The sequence below is a fragment of the Pongo pygmaeus genome, chromosome 8 (assembly GCF_028885625.2).
Source record: "Pongo pygmaeus isolate AG05252 chromosome 8, NHGRI_mPonPyg2-v2.0_pri, whole genome shotgun sequence".
NCBI classification, from domain to species: domain Eukaryota; kingdom Metazoa; phylum Chordata; class Mammalia; order Primates; family Hominidae; genus Pongo; species Pongo pygmaeus.
This window is the reverse complement of record NC_072381.2, coordinates 193,172-213,686: the sequence shown is the minus strand read 5'-3', so window position 1 is coordinate 213,686 and position 20,515 is coordinate 193,172. Positions and strand designations below refer to the sequence as shown.

Genomic DNA, 20,515 nt, shown 5'->3' with positions numbered 1-20,515 from the left:
AAGCTCTCGCCTCATTCTTCATTTGTATAACTGGAATATGTAGTGCTGTTATAAGAATTTAACAGATGACACATAGAGGGACCGTGAAAGCAGAGTGGAAAAGCACGGCCTGCAAAGTCACACAGATCCGTTCTGCAACTGACTAGCTATATAACTTTGAACAAGTCACTTACCCTCACTGCATCTCGATTTGCATATCTATGAAGTAAAATTAGTAAAGTCAACCCCATGCTGTTGTTTTGAGGGTAAATAATATAACATAAGTCATATAACAAATATTCATTCATCTTGTTTCTCCTCCTGCCCAGCTCATATTACAGTGCAATCTTGCCAGATGAAACACTGTGCATTGTGCAACCACTACAAATAATAACTTACAGTGGCCAAGCAATGACATGGAAAAAGGTTGAATGATGCTGACACAACAACTACATGTAGGAAAATGAATGAGGGAAAAAAATCAAAATGAGTATCTGATTTGAATTCGGGTAGAGAAATTACAGAGGGTTATTTTTCTGTTTTCTATCTTCCAAGTATCTTGTAATATGTTTATGTTACTTTTAGAAATAAAACAAAATATTTCATGGCAAACAAATATTTCAAAATTGCATGGAACAAAGAGCAATACACTTCAAAACCTAAAATAGCATTGTTATGGCTCCTTCATCAATGCAGTCATTTTAACATTTCAGAATACATTCTGAAGCACTAGGTTCTTCCTAATTCTAAACACATAACCTGGGATAAGTCATTTACCCTGATAGCCTCACATTCCCTACCTATAAGGTGGGGCTAACTTAAACTTCACAGTTGTTGTGAGGATGAAATGAGATAATGTGTTAGTTCCATGTAGATGATCATGTTTTGAAAACTTCAAAGTTTGCAAAGATACAAATCCATTAAAATACCGGAAGGAAACATTTAATGGTTAAGAGCTTGGACTCCAATATCAGATAGACCTATATTAAAATTTTAGTTCTGCCACCAACTTTGGGCCATCCATTTTACCTTCCTAAGCTTTATCAACAAAATGAGACTCATGACAACATAACTCACACAGTTGTTGTGAAAATTAAATAATTATATAAAGCACAGTGCTTTTCACAAAATAATGACTATTTAATGTTATCAATTATTATAACCCTCCTTCAAACCACTTCTACAGTTCACACAGCTGAATATTATTATTAAAGTTCCAATTACTATGCCTCACACTAAGATACAAAGATAGAAAATATATATACCCTACCCTCAAGGTGCTCACCATCAAAAGGAAGCAGAATGCTCTTCAAAGATCCTAAGAGACTAATAAATAATGAAATCAAATTATATATATATATACATATATTACTAAGGGAACAAAGAGAAAGGAAAATGGGCTTGAATAAGGAACATCTCAAAAATTTCAAAGGAGACTTGAGTTGGATCCTAAAAGAATGGGTATGATTTTGTCCACTGATGAAGGAAAAATACAAAATGAAGAATCCATAAAGTGCTCAGGCAATTGAGAATAGTCTCATCAGATGGAACACTGAGTAGGGAGATGCTGGGTATGAAAAGAGGAAATGTCAGGGACTCATTGTAAAGAGCTTTGTACAAATGCCTTGCTCAGGTATTTGGACTTTATCAATAATGAGGAAATCAAAAGAGAATTTTAAGAGCACAACCAGACCTAAAATTTAGAAAAATAACTGATAGAATTAGGTTGACTTAAAGGTGTCAGGAGATAACACCAACACCTGAAGGAGGAGTCTGGGAAGGGCGTCCCAGGCAGAGCGTGGGAAACGCAGATCTGAGGGCCTGCGAGAGCCCAGCTGGAGCGTAAGGAGAGTGGGGAGTTGCAGGAGAGTGTGCAGAAGAGGCAGGCCGAGACAGCAACACCTATGCATGGGAATGTGGACTTCACAGGCAGCAGGAAAACGTTTGCAACAGTGGACCAATCTGATGATGTTTTTGAAAAGCATCTCTAACACCAACGATGGGAAGAAACAGAGACTAGCAAAGCTAGGGGCTGGAAAAACAGGCAAGAAAGTCATAAGGATGAAAACCCAGGCCAGAACAGAGAAGAGCAGATAGACTCGAGTCAATCCAGCTGCGGTGGAAAAAAATGACTGTTTTACTTTTACCATTTCTATATTCAAAAAATATTTGCTATTCCCCTCTCGCTACAGGATAAAAATTTCAATGCTAGCATTAAAGACCCTGCTGGTCTAACTCTTTCTGCCTTTTTATCCACTTTCCCTTAAGCCCTACAGTCCCTCTGCTTGATCCAGACAGTCTATGCTTTGACTCGCCTCTCTGCCTTGTCGAATCCCATCCAACTATCAAGGCCTGACTATTTCTGTACCCTTCACAAGGCATCCCAAGCATTCTCACAGTGACTGTTCCCTCAAATAAGGTCTATAGTGTTGTAAACTGATAGACTCCGATCTGTGGTACTGACCCTCTCCTGTTATTTGGTACTACTGTCTTATTCTTTTATGTGCCTTGTATGTTTCCTTCATAGACATGCAAAGAAATGTGAAATACATGAAAACAGCTAGACAACAACCCAAGGTAAGGTGAATGTCCTAAGAATTTGCCATGCTGGAAAAAACTCACTGTGGACTCTACTTATTCGGAATCAGTTACTTCTTCTGTAAGGCCATTATTGTATAAAATAATAACAGTATACCTGCCAATCTGGTTTCATAGTAAGACATGTAAGAAACACTAAATCAATATAGATGGAAATGAGAATACAACGAGCAATTCTGTGGAGAATCCTTGGGATTACATAAACGGTATAATACTAATCAGTTGTTTTTCTAATCAACTTATTTCCAAAGAAGTAACTTAGGCAATGGCTATTCTCTTCCTCTCCAATAATTCCAGTGAAGGAACAGAAATTGACAGTGAGACATAGCAAAATTTAACTTACATAAATAAACAGTTCCTGGAAAGTGTTTTCAAAAAGTTAAAGAAATAATGTGTACCTAGTTGAAACTTCAAACGCAACCTACACACGAAGAGGACTTACAGTTTGGGTTTATGTATATCTGTAGCGACAGGAAGAACTCCAGGAGAACTCAGAAATTTCAATGCCAAACATGTCACAAGAGGTCAGAGGTCACATTTTCTAACTGGGGTTTGACCCTAAAGTAAGCAATACAAGTAATTAATTGATGCCCTAATCTGAAACATTCACTTGAATGGGACTACTCTACCAATCCAATGCTAGTTTAATCATACTAGTCACAGTGTAATCACCACTAGAAACACAAAATTAAAGTTGCCCAAGACAGGAAGGAAATATATAGGTCAAATACTTCAATTGCTTTTTCTAGTAGTCCATAATTAACAAGCTAACCTCCCTCAATCACACAGTCTAGCCAACAATGCCAGTAGAGACTAGTATAAAATCTGTACTTATTTCAAAAGTATGTCTTTAAACTATCTTATAACCATTACTTAAAATAATTATAAACCTCTAAAGCCAAGTCATAATAGTCCAAATCAGATGTGAATAATTTATTTGGATTAAAGAAGAAAAGGAAGTGATATATGTAACTTGTTTTTAATGGATACTAAAATAGACATGGCATCTAGAGAAATAACATGACAATGAGTTATGAATCATACTGGGAAATTTTTTTTTTTTTTTTTTTTTTTGAGACAGGGTCTCATTCTGTTGCCCAGGCCAGAGCACAGTGGCACAATCATGGCTCACTGTAACCTCAACCTTCCAGGCTCAAGCCATCCTCCCTCCTCAGCCTCCTGAGTAGCTGGGACTACAGGCATACACCACCACACCCAGCTAATTTTGTGGGTTTTTTTGTAGAGATGGAGTCTCACTATGTTGCCCAGGCTGGTTTTGAAGCTCCTGAGCTCAAGGGATCCACCCGCCTCAGCCTCCCAAAGTGCCGGGATTACAGGTGTGAACCACAGCACATGGCCTCATACTGGGAAAGTCAGTGATTAAAAGTTTAAATTTCACTTGTTACTGATTTTGTTGTTACATGATTCTTCATCCTTTACTTCTTGATTTATAATGTGTAAAACGAGGGCTAACATCTTAGGCATAAAAATATTTTATAAATATTTAATATTACTGTTAAATAACTTTCAAAAGTTTATTATGATACCATTCAAATTGCACAAAACTGATTAATTCATATGTGCTAGCTATAATTTAGCATTTACAGACATTTAAACTGAAAAGAGAAGCTACTATTGCCTGTGCTTATCTTCACACATAACCCTCAACTTACTACTGCATTTTCTTCTTCATGATAAAATGACTAATTTGTTTCCATTTTATAATGATTAAATATCACATAATATCCTCCAGTTTCAAAAAATGTAAAACGTTTTTGCTGATAGGCCAAAATTTATTTGTGCTTATTTAGCTCCCAAATGCGGTCATCTATAGAATTTCATATTATCATTAAATCAAATTTATAAATATAGCTTTAAATCAGAGGGACAGTTTCATCGTTAATAAAAAATCAGACTTAACCACATATACATATTTTTATTTCAGACTGACTCTTTTAATATTTTCCATGCCAAAATGTTGGAGCTTGTTAAAGAAGTTTATCTTGGGTATGGTTTTTAAATATCTGAAATATTCAAAACATCTTAGCAGTGATTATCTAACTTACAGTACCTTCCCTACTACCTTCTTGGATATAAGACTAGCAGGTTTTTTTTGTTTCATTTTGTTTTTGTTTTGAGACAGGGTCTCACTCTGTCTCCCAGGCTGGAGTGCAGTGGCACAATCACAGCTCACTGCAGCCTTGATCTCCTGGGCTCAAGCGATCCTCCCTCAGCCTCCCAAGAAGCTGAGACTACAGGCACGCACCACCATGCTTGGCTAATTTTTTAGATTTTTTGTAGAGATAGGGTCTCAATATGTTGCTCAGGCTGGTCTCAAACTCCTACTCTCAAGCGATCCCCCAACCTCAGCCTCCCAAAATGCTGGCATTTCAGGAATGAGCCACTGCACCTAGCCAATACCAGCAGTTTTTTAAAAAGGAAAATTAAAAGAATGTGGAGAAAAAAAGACTCGGAACTCTCTTTCTTGGGGAGATATCGTGACAACTAATGACTACTCCTATGAACTCCAAAGTTAAACACCATCACAATTAGATGGAACAAACGTTCAGAACAGATAAGTTCTCCTATTTTGTTACAGAGATAAGAGAATTATTAGTCCCTAAGAATTCAATTAATTATGAGGATCTGAGACTTAAATCCTTCAAATGGTCACAAATTCTACTTGTGGGATTTCTTTTTTTTTTTTTTTTTTCTGAGACAGAGTCCTGCTCTGTTGCCCAGGCTGGCGTGCAGTGGCCCGAACTCAGCTCACCACAACCTCCGCCTCCCAGGTTCAAGTGATTCTCTTGCCTCAGCCTCCCAAGTAGCTGGGACTACAGGCGTGCGCCACCATGCCTGGCTAATTTTTGTATTTTTAGTAGAGACAAGGTTTCACTATGTTGGCCAGGCTGGTCTCGAACTCCTGACCTCGTGATCTGCCTGCCTCCGTCTCCCTAAGTGCTGGGATTATAGGCGTGAGCCACGGCGCCCGGCCGGAATTTCTTTTTTAAACTGCAACCCAAGTCTTGCTATGTTAAGAATCCTGGCCGGGCGTGGTGGCTCACGCCTCTAATCCCAGCACTTTGGGAGGCCGAGGAGGGCAGATCAGAAGGTCAGGAGATTGAGACCATCCCGGCTAACACAGTGAAAGCCCGTCTCTACTAAAAATACAAAAAAAATTAGCCGGGCATCCTGGTGGGCGCCTGTAGTCCCAGCTACTTTGGAGGCTGAGGCAGGAGAATGGCGTGAACCCAGGAGGCGGAGCTTGCAGTGAGCTGAGATCGCTCCACTGCACTCCCACCTGGGCGAAAGAGCGAGACTCCGTCTCAAAAAAAAAAAAAAAAAAAAGAAAGAATCCTGTGTTTGAAGATGATACTGCCATTTATTCTGATGTGTCCAGTGTAGTACACAACATGGAGAACACTCCTTTGATTTACCTCTGTCAGAAGGAATTATTTGCTTTTGCCTCCACTTTTAAACTGCAGAAAATATTCTGTGCCTTTAGCAACCGTCTTTTTTTTTTTTTTTTTTGGGACGGAGTTTCACTCTTGTTGACCAGGCTGGAGTGCAATTGCGCAATCTTGGCTCACTGCAACCTCCGCCTCCCGGGTTCAAGTGACTCTCCTGCCTCAGCCTCCCCAGTAGCTGGGAGCACAGGTGCCCACCACCAAGCCCAGCTAATTTTTTGTATTTTTAGTAGAGACACGGTTTCACTATGTTGGCAAGGCTGGTCTCGAACCCCTGACCTCAGGCAATCCACCCACCTCAGCCTCCCAAGGTGCGGGGATTACAGGCGTGAGCCACTGTGCCCGCCCCCCACCCCTGCTTTTTTTTTTTTTTTAAAGAAAAACCACAAGATTGTTGTGAGATGGGATGATTATGATGGTAACATAGTTTTTAAATCTCCCCAAACCTACTAGATAGAGTTACTGGAAGAATACCAAATAAAACAAAGCAAAATGCCTTTGGACAACATACACAGTACAACAAAATTAGGTCATGCGAACTCCTATGCATCCCAAAATTTGAGCAGGTGAGAACAAATCTCTGAGAGCTACAATCCTGATTGGTATTGATACCCTTACAGGAGAAAGAGAGGCACAACAGATACTAATGGAACAGAGAGTATAGGAGGGTAAAATACCCAGCAAAGACTCACTGGAAAGCACAGTAGGCCCACTTGATAATAGCATTAAAACTGGTCAGGATTTTACACACTCCCATTTGCAGATGACTCATGGTAATTCATGATTGTGGTAAATTCTTAAGGAGCTAGAGCTTAATAGGGCCTACAAACACTCAAAATTAAGCAGTCACAGTTCCCTTCCAGGACAAAGCCCGGTATTACAGAAAAAGGCTACGAATAAAAGTAACAACTACTACTGCAGTCAGTTGAAAAGACCCTAAGTATAAGAAAAGGTGATTCCACAAAAAAACAGGGAAAAGATGGAGAAAAACCTAGAAAATCTCCGGAAAAATTAGGCTCTATTTTTAGTACTTCATAAAAATGGCATAAGAAGAACTTTAGAGCCATAAATCTGGAAAGAGTATTCAGAACCACTCTGCTCTGCCACAAGTTTAGGAAAAGTGATTTCAAGTAAGAATGACCAACAGAGAGGACTATGGCACATGGAGCAGAATGACATCCTGATGGTTAGAAACATGCCAGAAAGATAAGCCTACAAAACAGAAGGAAGCTAGAATCTACTGTCCCAAGACATGAGAAAAGAAATGAAGAAAATGATATAAGGTAAACAAGCTACAAATCAGAAGAAAAATTCAGAATTCTGAGTTAAACATTTGAAGTAAATGGAAAAAAAATCACTTCAGAAGTTAAGTCTAAACTAGAGGGTACACAAAAATGATTATACACCAGATAATGTTACATAAAAAGAGGTTGCAGTGAAGGAAAAATACTAAAAATCAAAAAGAAAAAAGATGAAAAGAATTAAAAAGTACAAATAAAGAAGACAGGAAAAGAAGATCCAACACTCTAAGAGAGGCTCCAAACTAAATAAGGATGTGTGTAGATAAGAAAATAATAACATAATCATAACTATACATGGTATATAGAATATTTAAGATTTTCTTATTCTAATAGCTGTGTATTTAATGTTGCATAAAATAACTGACCACACGAAATTCTAAAATTTTATCACAGATGATGTCCCTGAGAACCATGATTCTCACCATGTCAGAAAGTAGATAAAGATTTTAGATAGAAGAGTTAAGTAAATAAAACCCAGTAGCCACAAAGTTCAATGGAAAATATCAGCATGAACTCAGGAGGTGTTTTTATCTTTTAAAAGTATGTGCATTTCATAACTCTGTCCAAAGGCCTAGAAAGAGAGACCCACCCAGTAGCAACACTGAGTAGCCAGGAAGTGCTCTTAAAATACATTTTAAAACTGAAAGAAACCAGAGCACCTGGGAGAAATCAATGGTTCCGGGCCTGGGGCAGGATATGTACAAGAGGATCCCAAAACATCTTGTTCATAACAAGCAGAAAGTAGTTCAGAAGCCAGCACTGCAGAGGCTCCAACTGGTCAAAGATAGCATCAATAAGGGGTATGTCGAAAATGGACTGAAACATATAAAATGTAATTAAAGGCATGAATTCCAAAGGGCAATTTGTTTTTAAATCTAATTGGTTACCATTAAAGGATACTACTTTTAAAACTGCTAAATACATAAAGAGAATGAATTATTCTACTTTTCTCATATGAACCATACCACATGGTAACCAAATGGCAGATGATGGGAAGCTATGTCCTTATAGAAGTAGTCCAGTTAGAAAAGGAAAGATAGATTGGATGATTATCATTTGGCAGTCCTTAATGAGTTACTGGATCTAGCGTCAATTGCTATGTACATCACAAAATGAGAAACAACTGACATCATATGTGTCTCCTGATAGTAGAACACACCACTCCCAGGGAATAGTCTTGCCCCCTCCCCCAAGCCACCAGATGCAGCTATCAATCTCCATGAAATAAAAAGGACTGAGCAACAGGTTAAACTAGACTACAGGGATACAATCGGCAAAAGTCAGACAATGGAAAAATCACAACCAATGGCCAGGTTTCTTCAATCAGTTCCAAAAAAAAAAAAAAAAAAAAACAACAACAAAAAAGAAGAGAAAACTAGAGATTAAAAGAACAAAAGCAAGCAGAACTAAACCATTATACAGAAGTAAACTAGAGTGTTTAGGGTTTACCAGGCTAAGAGCCAGTCACCCCAAAGCCCACAACTTTTAATGCTTGACAAAAACCGTGTAGCTTTTTTTATAATGGCATCACTCATCAGTCAAAATAAGAAATGAAACTTAATGACTAACATGCATTCTTGACAGTAACCCTACTACAGCCTTCAGTACCTTAAGATATCTGCAAAGTTTAAAAGATTATCTTTATGTTTGGACTTGACTAAGCAGAGCGACTTGATTGAAAATGAATCTAAGGCTTGAAAAGTATTTACCTATCGAGAGTACAGAATAGGAGTATCAGGCTTTAGAGCAAAAGATCTGACTTCCTGCCATAGTGCAATGCTACTTCCTAACTTATCTTAGGCAAGTTTAGCAAACAAGGAAATTAATATTAGCCAAGAAGCAAAGGCACTGGCCGGGTTAGGCAATTTTCTAGACAGTTCTTTCTTGGAGCTGTCTAGCAGGGAAACAATGACAAATGTGATTAATGTTATGAAGGAAGTACAGGATGCTCTGATGTGAGCCACATAATAAAAATAAACATGGCATACCTCTCAGATGAGATGAGGAAGAGGAAACACTGGGACCCAGTCTTAAGCACTTAACCTCTGATTCTTTTTCTTTCTTTTCATCTTTAGATGAGACTAATAAAACCAAGACTATCTGGTAATCTGGTAGGTAAATAAATTTATTCATATTTAATTGTAAAACTATGGACCTTACAACATGAAGAAAAATAAGCCTTGGCATCAATTAAGGCTATGCTGATGAAGAAAGGAGAGAAAAGAATGCTTATCAATAATACATAATGCAAAATGAGATGTAGGCAATCCTGTTAATCTCCATGTCTTTTACTACAGTTTAACATGTGTATACATGTACACACACGTGTTGTAATAATCCAACAGGTATCTGCCACCCATTATTGTGGGAGTTAATTCTCTTACTCCCAGATTAGAAGGTGGTCACAATCTAACAGCAACATTCACACTGGGAGATTCTGATAGCTGCTTAGAGAAATGTCCTTAAAGCTTCTAGAGAAACATGCTACAGATGAACAAAGGTCATCTGAAAAACTGAAATAGTTGTCATGTTTACATGATTTTAATTTAAAAAGCTGAATCCCAAGAAAAGTATTTTATTTAAACATTCTTCTCTAAGCAATTTTTATATAAAGGATGGTTTTTTAAAAATCTCAACCATAAGAAAATACTGTTTTGTACTCTGATTTTAAAATGTCTTACAACAACATCATTTGCATTTAGTTATCATACCCCAAATTATGTGCTTTATTTAAAAGCATAATAATTAAAATAATGTACTATGTATTTTATTCTTATTGTTCACATAGTATTATCCTTTTTTTTCTTCTACTATCTTATAGGAGCAAGGAGTTGTACATAGTCAGCTTTAAAATACCACAAGGGCGAGTACAGAATTGGAGCCACATATATCCTCACCCCTTCTCTATCTCCTTTTTTCTTCCCTCTTAAGTAGCCTTTGGGTTTCTCTGTTGTTTTGTTGTGAGACGGGGGTCTCACTGTTACCCAGGTTGGAGTGCAGTGGCCTTACCTCGGCTCACTGCAACCTCTGCCTCCCAGGCTCAAGTGATTTTCCCACCTCAGCCTCCTGAGTGGTTGGGACCACAGGTGTGCACCACCACACCAGGCTAATTTTTGTATTTTTGGCAGAGATGGGGTTTCACCATGTTGGCCAGGCTGGTCTCAAACTCAGGTGATCCACCAGCCTTGGCCTGCTGAAGTGCTGGGATTACAGGCATGAGCCACTGAGCCCATCGTTAAGTAGTACTCTTCTTCACCAGCATACAGGGAAAGGACAAAAATACATGGAACTCAATTGTATTACTTATTAATAAAGGCCAAAAAAAGCATTTATTTAAGTGAGTTTTGTAAATTACTCCCATTCTCCATTTCTACCCATAGCATCTAAAGAATGTGAAAAGTATCAAGACATTTTCTCTAAATTATTTTTAAAATTCCAAACACTTAAAAGATAAATTTAGCTTTATTTCTTGAAGAATACCCAGAGAAACAAAACAAAACCAAGTTCCTAATTGAAGACTCCCTTATAATTAGCATACAACATGTAAATAGAAGCTTCATAAGGTACTTTAATTTTTTTTTTTTTTTGGTATCCTAAATCTGTCTACCCACATAAATAGCATGAGAAACTAAGGGATGGGGGTGGAGAATTTTCTTCTTTAAAACTGAATGTTTATTTAACATGATTTCTAAAATACAGAAGGAAATTGTTAAAAATTCTGTTAGTGGGCTATAAAGTAGTAAGATGTTTCTTACTACACATACCATGCCTATCCTATATTAAAATTAGTAATGAACAGTAGACTGTTTTTAGATAGCTTCGCTACATAAAAGTGATTCACTAAAGGTGTTTTTAATAAAAGAATCTCTGGCCGGGTACAGTGGCTCACGCCTGTAAATCCCAGCACTTTGGGAAGCCAAGGCGGGCGAATCATGAGGTCAGGAGTTTGAGATCAGCCTGGCCAACATGGTGAAACCCTCTCTCTACTAAAAATACAAAAAATTAGCTGGGCGTGGTGGCAGGTGCCTGTAATCCCAGCTACTTGGGAGGCTGAGGCTGGAGAATCACTTGAACCTGGGAAGCGGAGGTTGCCATGAGCCGAGATCGGGTCACCGCACTCCAGCCTGGGCAACAGAATGAGACTCCGTCTCAAAATAAATAAATCAATAAATAGAGTTAAAAAGTTTGTTAACTAAAAAACTATTATAAATAGTATATAGTGATATTTTCCTTATCTAATTTTTCTATGAAACTTCTAAACACAAGTTGCTTGTGTATGTTTCTGTGTTTGTTTTTCTAACAATACTCCTGCAAAGCAAAAAGTGTCTTCAGTTCTTTGTAATATATGTTGATTAGCATAACACACAAAAATTTTTTTTGGCCTTTCTCCCAAAGTCTTCTACAAAATTTTACAGAGATATTTTTGTTTAAATTTACTTACTTTGTAATACGGTCAATGTTGGCAATTTGCTTCTGGTTCCGTATAATCTCAATGGCTGCCCAAAGATGCTGGATAGCTTTTGTATCCGCCTGTCGTCTTTTTGTTAAACGTGCCATGACCTGTTTACTTCTTTAGCTGCAGTAATAAACAAAAACATAAGGGAAAAAAACAGATTACAAAATGAATTATCAGTATACGTAACATTATCAGGACCTCTCAACTATTGATTATACTTAGTATGTAGTATTGCCCACTTTCTATTTTTTTCTACCATCCACATCACCAGTTACTTCATATAAAGTATCATTCATTTCATTACATCATGAAGAATGACATTCTAAAAGCCAAAAAGTTACAAAGGTTATCCCAAGAAGGATAAGTGGTCACTTCATACCAATAGACTGTTAGAAAATGCACTTAAGTTTATTCTAGACACAGAAATGCTGCAAAAGATAAAACTTCATTTGTTGACATCGCATTGTTTGTAATTTGATCAATACAAAATGCAATTTAAATATTCTAATTGGTACTTTGGTTTATTATAATCATGGCTTAAAAATCAAATTTTATATACATCTCATAGATATATGAAAACAATATTATTTTAAATCAAACCATGAACATTAAATATAAGAAAGTTACTCCTGGGACGAGATGTGAAAAGTTGAGGGAAAGAATACTAGAAGGTCACAAATTAAGAAGAATGGTAACATTCTTGGATTAGGTCTAAGTTTCGGGGGTATTTATTACACTATTAGGAAACAGCATTTTTATTTTACTCAAATTTTAGTATTCCAGACGAACTGAAGAAAATTGCCACCACACCTCCCACCTCCCAATAATTTTCCTGCTGTCTCCTGGCAAGATGGGGAAAGAAAAGAGGTTAAACCCTGGATGTCCGGAGAGCAGTGGTATCACAGAGAGGATTCTCTTAACTCAGCATGGAGAGACGTGTCTGTAGGAATCTGGTAAGCGTTTGTCATGAATCCTAGCATTGGGGACGCATTGAAACATCTCTCTAGATCATACATGCTATCATGCTGAGTTTAAAATCTAGGTTCTCAAATATACGGTGAACATTAAGCCTTCTGAGATTGCTGAAATCTCCTTGATCTGCCCTTTCCTATCTTTTAAGTTTAGAGAATGAGGGAGGGAAGCACTTTGCTGTGTTCCATGACTGGCCAAGAGAGCCATAGGAATCTCCTTTTTCTCTACCTCTGTGTTTCTTCACAGCCTAATCAGTTCCCCTCCTTTCTCAGACAAACACAAATAAACCCTATAGTTGCTATCAAAACTTGAGAAAACTGGGTCAGTGAGGCTCCTAAAATAAGATGTTTTTCACAATTACACTACCATCAGAATACATTTTGAACATGTTTAAAGGTATTCCTGAATATTCTCACACTATTACTTCTAATAGTTCCAAGCTGCTCCACAGAGCAAATAATTCAAAAATAATACCAGTATTCAAGTTCTAAAGAAAACTTTAGGAAAATCAGTTGGTTCTGTATAAATTTATACATAATGAAAATATAAAAATTATAACTTAGGAACACTTTCATTTTAGACAGTAATCACTTTTAAATGTACAAAAATTTCTCTGTTTAAGTGCACTTGTGTTGGAGCACCGACTTTCAGAATCTGATATGCCTTAATGGAAGGAATTCATTGGTAAGGATTTAACATATGTCAGAAAGTGACATCTAACGGTGAACTGTAATAATACAACTCAATCCTGTGAGATTATATAAATACTCAGATAAATGAACAAAGTTTCACTCATTCTTACATAGTTAAAAATATATACAGGTGTCCACTTTATCTAAGGCACTGTGCTAGACACAATGAAGTAGTTAAAACTGTATAAACAGCGACCCTTGCCAAAAAAATAATCTAAAACTGGCAGAGGAAATTTGACATATACATGGAACTAACTGTAAGGTCATATATGACATATAAATGGTCCACAATATGTGCTATAAAAATTCAGACAAGGGAGACACTACTTCTCACTGAGGTAAAATTTCATCAGAAAGAGATGAGGAACTCTGCAAAATGGTAAATATGTAGGAAAATGTAAAAGCCAATTTTTCCCTTTCTTAATTTCTTTAAAAGATAATTGGCAGTTTAAAGCAAAGATAAAAATAATTGATAGATGTCATTAGGCTTATAACACACGTAGAAATAAAATATATAACAACCAAAGCACAAAGGAAGGGAGGAGAGAGTAAGCAGAAATATATTATTATAAATCTCCTATATTTTATGCAAGTAGCATTATATTAATTCAAGGGAGGCTATTGTAAATTAAGGATGCATATTATAATTTATAGAGCAAACATTGAAGAATAATACGAATAGGTATAGGTAACAAGTCAACTTGTAAATTTTTTTTCACAATTCATGATATGTAAGAATATGAATAATTTATTCAGAACTATAAAAAATACAGCAAAGCTGTAAAATGTAAAATGTCCAATTTAATAGCAAAGCTAACATTTTAAAATAATACCATAATAAATAGTAAATATAACTATTTATATAACATAACCAGAAGAATGTAGTGGGGACTAAGTAGCAGAAACTCTAAGTGATGTCACAGATTCCTAGAAATGATTAAAATCAAGATTAAAGAATGAAGCAATGCTACATCTCAGAAAAACAGATGTAAAGTTAAAAATCAAAGGTTTTGAGAACTACCTGAATCAGGTCACAGAAAATAAACATACCTTGTCATACAGGTACACTATAAGGAGGATGATCATTAGTTATAAGAGCCCACGTAGAACATTGCAAAAAATGCCAGGGAGAGACAAATCCAAGTGACAGAAATGCAATGAAGTCTGAGGCATATTACAAAGGTACCAAAAACAACTTGACCCATGGAGGCAAGATCTCTTTAAAGTTCAACCATAAACTATCCTTTCTTATGAAATCTAAATTCATTCCCTCATTTAACATATAATTCACATATGCCTGTTACACACCAGGTGCTCATCTATGCTCTAGTGATATAGCAATAAGCGAAACGGACTAAAATCCTTCTCTCATCCAGTACATGACTAGTGATGTGACCAGATATAAGAAAAGAACAGCAATTTGGGTGTTCATCAATAAAAAGAAAGTCTTAGAATCCTGGGTACAGAGAGCTGATTATTTAAGGTCCTTGTTGATATGGCCAAACCAAATCTTACAGTCCATCCTTATCTGAGTGCACATTGCATTACTGCTCACAATTATGCTCCCAAACTTCACACCGACATCTCTTTGTTTATGCAGTTCTCTCTCCCTGGAATGTTCTCCCTTGCCCCTTACCAATTATTAAAAATTTCCCTGTCCTTTCTAGGATCTACTTTAATGCAATTTTCCCTGACCAGCCTTTTCTCCTGGAATCAAACCAAATAAAACTCAATTGTCCTCTGTATTCTAATACCAATTTGTTTATACATCTCTTACAAATGTATTGCTTGTACAAATACTTACAAATGCCTCAAAAGAATTGTTTTAATTCAACTAAGACAAGATACGTCTTATTCATTTTTATAACTCATGTTTTTCAAGGTGTCTAGCAGTTTTGAACATACTAAATCTTCAATATAAAATTATTAAATTCACTTTTTTTCAGCTGTTATGTAAATAACAAGAGCCCAGAGTGAACCTTCATTTATGTTTTATCAAAGATTGAGATATCAAAAAGAAAGATCAGAAGACACTTTGTAGAGATCATTAATACAGTCTTCAATCTTTGTTCTGCTCCAACACATTTGAGAAATATTACAGGCTCCTATTGGTAAAAGTAGACAATGATTCTCAAGAAGGCTGTAATTAAAAAAAAAATAAAAAGTAGCAAAAACTTCTGAGTAACTTTAATAAGCCCCTAGGTGATACTGATGTTCTCTATCCCAACAAATCCAGATGTACTGCAATCTCCTCAGTCTACAGAAGTGTCATTTTATATCCACACTACTTCTACACAAACCGGGGTGAGGGCAAAAGGGAGAATAAAGGAGAAAACCTGACAGAAAAAAACTTAAGAATAAGCAAAATTAAACAAGACGTTGCTTGGTGATACATACGTATTTGTGAAAACTGCTTTAAGGAAATGATAAACACAATAGTTAACAAGAACAGCTGAGGGGGCGGGGAAGAGAGATGGAGGAGCACAGTATGAGAATTCAAAACACCAAATAGGTTCTGATTTTTACTTCTGGTGGTAGGTTCAGGTTTTTTATCAGTACATTGCATAAAATGTTTTCAAATATTTGCATCAAATATTATTACTTTTCCCCAAAGTATATTAGCACTTTTAAATTATTTTTCATTGTCTATTCATACCATTTTCCCATTTATATATTAATTTTTATATTAGGTTTATCCATAAAATGCTTTTCTCTTTGCCTCTTAATAAACATTAAATACAATTTTACTGAAATCTAGCTATGTATTCCTTTATCATTGCTTTTGTGATCAGAAGTCCTTCTACACTCAAATCAGAAAAATACGCAATTATATTTTGTAGTTTTTTATTTTTATTTTTTATTTTTTGAGGCAGAGTTTCGCTCGTCACCCAGGCTGGAGTGCAATGGTGTGATTTCGGCTCACTGCAACCTCCACCTCCCAGGTTCAAGTGATTCTCCTGCATCAGCCTCCCGTTGCAGCTAGGATTACAGGCGTGTGCCACCACAGCCGGGTAATTTTTGTATTTTTAGTAGAGAGGGGGTTTCGCCATGTTGGCCAGGCTGGTCTTGAACTCCTGACCTCAGGTGATCCGCCCACCTAGGCCTCGCAAAGTGCTGGAGAGAATTACTTTTTTAAAATTATGATTAGTAAACTTTATTTTTTAGAGCAATTTTAAGTTCACAGCAAAATTGAGTGGAAAATACAGAGTTCCCATATACTCCCTGGCCCCACAAATGCACATGCATAGCCTCCCCTATTATCAACATCCCACACCAGAGCAATACGTTTGTTAAAAATCAACAAACCCACACTGACATATCATTATGACCCAAGGTCCACAGTATACATTAGGGTTCACTCTTGGTGTTGTACATTCCGTGGGTTTTGACCAATGTATGAACGACAAGCATGTGCCACTGCAGTACCCATGGGTTTTGACCAATGTATGAACGACAAGCATGTGCCACTGTAGTGCCCATACAGAATAGTTCCACTGACTTAAAAATTATCTGTGCGCCACCTATTCATCCCTTCCTTCCCTAACCCTTGGCAACCACTGGTCTTTTTACTACTGTCTCCATAGTTTTGCCTTTTCCAGGATGTCACAGAGTTGGAATCATACAGTATGTGGCCTTTTCAGGTTGGCTTCCTTCACTTAGTAATATGCATTAAGTTTCCTCCATAGCTTTTTGTGGCTTGATAGACTGTTACTTTTTAGTACTGAATAATATTCCACTGGCTGCATATAACACAGTTCATCCATTCACCTACTCGAGGAAAGGCTGCTTCTAAGTTTTGGCAATCAAAACAAAGCTGCTATAAACATCCATGTGCATGTTTTTATATGCACATAAGTTCTCAATTCATAAGGGTAAATACCAAGGAGTGTAGCTGCTGGTTCGTATGATTTGAAAATGTTCAGTTGTATAATAAAGTGCCAAACTGTCTTCCCAAGTGACTGGACCATTTTGCACTTCCACCAGCAATGACTGAGAGCTTCTGTTGTTCCACATCCTCATCAACATTTGGTATTGTCAGTGTTTTGGAACTGGGCCATTCTAGTAAGTGTGTGGTAATACCTCATTGATGTTTTAATTTTTAATTCCCTAATGATATATGATATTGAATGTATTTTCATATATTTATTTGTCATCCATATTTCTTTGGTGAGGTGTCCAGCCAGGTCTTTTGCCCTTAAAACAAAAATTTTTTTTAGTATTTTTGAAACAGGGTCTCACTCTGTCACCTAGTCTGAAGTGCAGTCATAGCTAACTATAACCTCAAATTCCTGGGCTCAAGCGATCCTCCTGCCTTAGACTCTAGAGTAGCTAGGACTACAGGCATGCACCACCATGCCCTGCTCATGTTTTATTTGTTAATGTTTTGGAGAGGCAGGATTATGCTATGTTGCCCAGGTTGGTCTCCAACTCTGGGCCTCAAGTGATCCTCCCACCTTTGCCCTTCTGCCCATTTCTAGAACATGTTCTTCATTTTCTTATTATTTAATGTTAGATGTTCTTTGTATGTTTTGCTTGATGGTCCTTTACCAGATGTGTCTTTTGCTAGTATTTCTCCCAGTCTGTGGCCTGTCATCGCAATTTCTTGACATGATCTTTCACAGAACAAAAGTATTAAATTTTAACGAAGTCCAGCTTATCAATTCTCTCCTTCATGGATCATGCCTTTGCTGTCGTACCTAAAACATTATCACCACATAAAAGGTAATCTAGGTTTCCTCCTATGCTATTGCCTAAGAGTTTTACAGTTTTGTATTTTACATTTAGGTCTCTGATCCATTTTCAGTAAATTTTTGTGAGGGATGTAAGGTCTGTGCCTAGATGATTCTTCTTTTTCTTTTTTCTTTTTTTTTTTTTTTTCTGAAAGTGGATGTCCATTTGTTCCAGCACCATTTCCTCAAGGGGTATTTTTTGCTTCAATGTATTGCCTCTGCTCCTTGGTAAAAGTTGAACTGACTGTATTTATGTGAGTATTTCTGGGTTCTCTGTTCTGTTCCATCCATCTATTTGTCTGTCCTATCACCAATGCCACATTGTCTTGGTCACTAAAGTTTACAGTAAGTCTTGAAGTCAGGTAGTATCAGTCCTCAGACTTTGTCCTTCAATAGTATGATGACTATTTTGGGTATTTTGTCTCTGCATATAAACTTTAGAATCAGTTTGTTGATATCCATGAAATAACTTGCTGGGATTCTGATTGAGACTACATGAATCTATACATAAAAGTGGGAAGAATGGACATCTTGACAATATTGTTTTCCTATCCATGAACATGGAATATCTCATCATTTATTTAATCTTTTATATCTATCATCAGAGCTCTGCAGTATTCCTGATATACATCTTGTCCACAATTTATTAGATTTCTACCTAAGCATTTCATTTCGGGGGTACTAATGTAAATGATACTATGCTTTCAATTTCACATTACACTTGTTCATTGCTGATAAATAGGAAAGTGACAGATTTTTGTATATTACCCTCATATCCTGCAACTTGGCTATAACCACTTAGTAGTTCCAGGAGTTTTTTTGTTAATTCTTTTGGATTTGCTATATAAATGATCATGTCATTTGTCAACAGTTTTATTTCTTTCTTCCCAATCTATTTGCCTCTTATTTCTGTTTATTATCTTATTGCATTAGCTAGTACTGCAGTTTGAATGTTCTCATTTCTCCAAAATTCATGTGGGAAATTAAACCCCAAGGTGACGGCATTACGAGGTGGAGACTTTGGGAGGTGATTGGGCCCTGGGGGCTCTGCCCTCATGAATGGGATTAATGCCCTTATAAAAGAGGCTTCAGAGACCTGCCTGGCCATTCCATCTCTTCTGCCATGTGAGGACACAGCAATAAAGTATCATCTTGGAAGCAGAGTAACCCTTACCAGACACTGAATCTGCTGATGGTTTTGATCTTGGACTTCCCAGCATGCAGAACTGTGAGAAATAAACTTCTGTTATTTATAAATTACCCAGTCTGTGGTATTTTGTTATAGCAGCAGGAACAGAGTAAGACAGCTAGTACTTCCTATATGACGTTGAAAGGCAGTGTGGTGAGGGGACATTCTTGCCTTCTTCCTGATCTTAATGGAAAAGCTTCAAGTTCCTTACCATTAAGTATGATGTTAGTTGTAGGGTTTGTATAGATATTCTTCAACAAGTCAAGGAAGCTCTCTTTTATTCCTAGTTTCTTGGGAGTTTTTAAGAATGTTGGGTTTTGTCAAATTCTCCTTCTGTACCTGTTGGTAAGATCATGTGATTTTGATAAACGATTTTTATTCTCATTTAGTTCCAAATATTTAAAAGTTCCTCAAGATTTATTCTTTGAGCCCTGTTATTCAGAAGTGTGTGTTTAATCTCAATATATCTGGGGATTTCCCAGCGATCTTTCTGTTATTAATTTCAATCTTCACTCCACTATGGTCTGACAGCAGATATATTATTTCTATTAAGTTTATTAAGGTCTGTTTTATGGCATCCAATGTGGTCTATGTTGGTGAACGTTCTGTGTGACCGTCAGAAGAATGTGTGATTTGCTATTATTGAATAACGTAATCTATAGATGTCAATTATATCCAGTTGATTGATGTTTCTGAGTTCAACTACGTCCTTACCAACTTTCTGCCTGCTAGATCAGTCTATTTTTGCTAGAGGCATATTGATATCTCCAACTATAGTAGTGGATTCATTTATTTCTCCTTGCAGTTGTATCAGTATTTGCCTCATATATTCTGATGCTTGGTTGTTAGGTGCGTACACATTAAGCACTGTTATGCCTTCTTAGAATATTGACTCCTTTATCATTATGTACTGCCCTCCTTTATCCCTGATAACTTCCCTACCTCTGAAGTCCTTTGTCTGAAACTGATATAGCTATTCTGATTTTCTTTTCATTAGTGTTACCACGCTATATTCTTTATCTCTTCAATCTGTATATTTAAAGTGGGTTTTTGGCAGTCAAGATATTGTTGGGTCGAGTTTTTTGATCCACTCTCACAATCTCTGTCTTTTAATGGCTGTGTTTAGGCCAT

General features: G+C 36.8%; 1 protein-coding gene across 28 annotated transcripts in view; it reads right to left on the bottom strand.

Moving 5' to 3' along the window:
• Positions 1-20,515, bottom strand: part of ZMYND11 (zinc finger MYND-type containing 11) — a 114,938-nt gene that overhangs the window by 60,803 nt on the left and 33,620 nt on the right. For 22 of the 28 annotated variants that reach the window (XM_063669480.1, XM_054437206.2, XM_054437217.2 and 19 more), the window contains one exon: positions 11,787-11,921. In XM_063669480.1, the coding sequence (XP_063525550.1) occupies positions 11,787-11,902 (116 nt within the window). In that variant the 5' untranslated portion in view covers positions 11,903-11,921. Of the gene's footprint in view, positions 1-3,019; positions 3,136-11,786; positions 11,924-20,515 lie in introns of those variants that run through there. The other 6 variants (XM_063669485.1, XM_054437213.2, XM_054437223.2 and 3 more) reach the window with 3 other exon arrangements.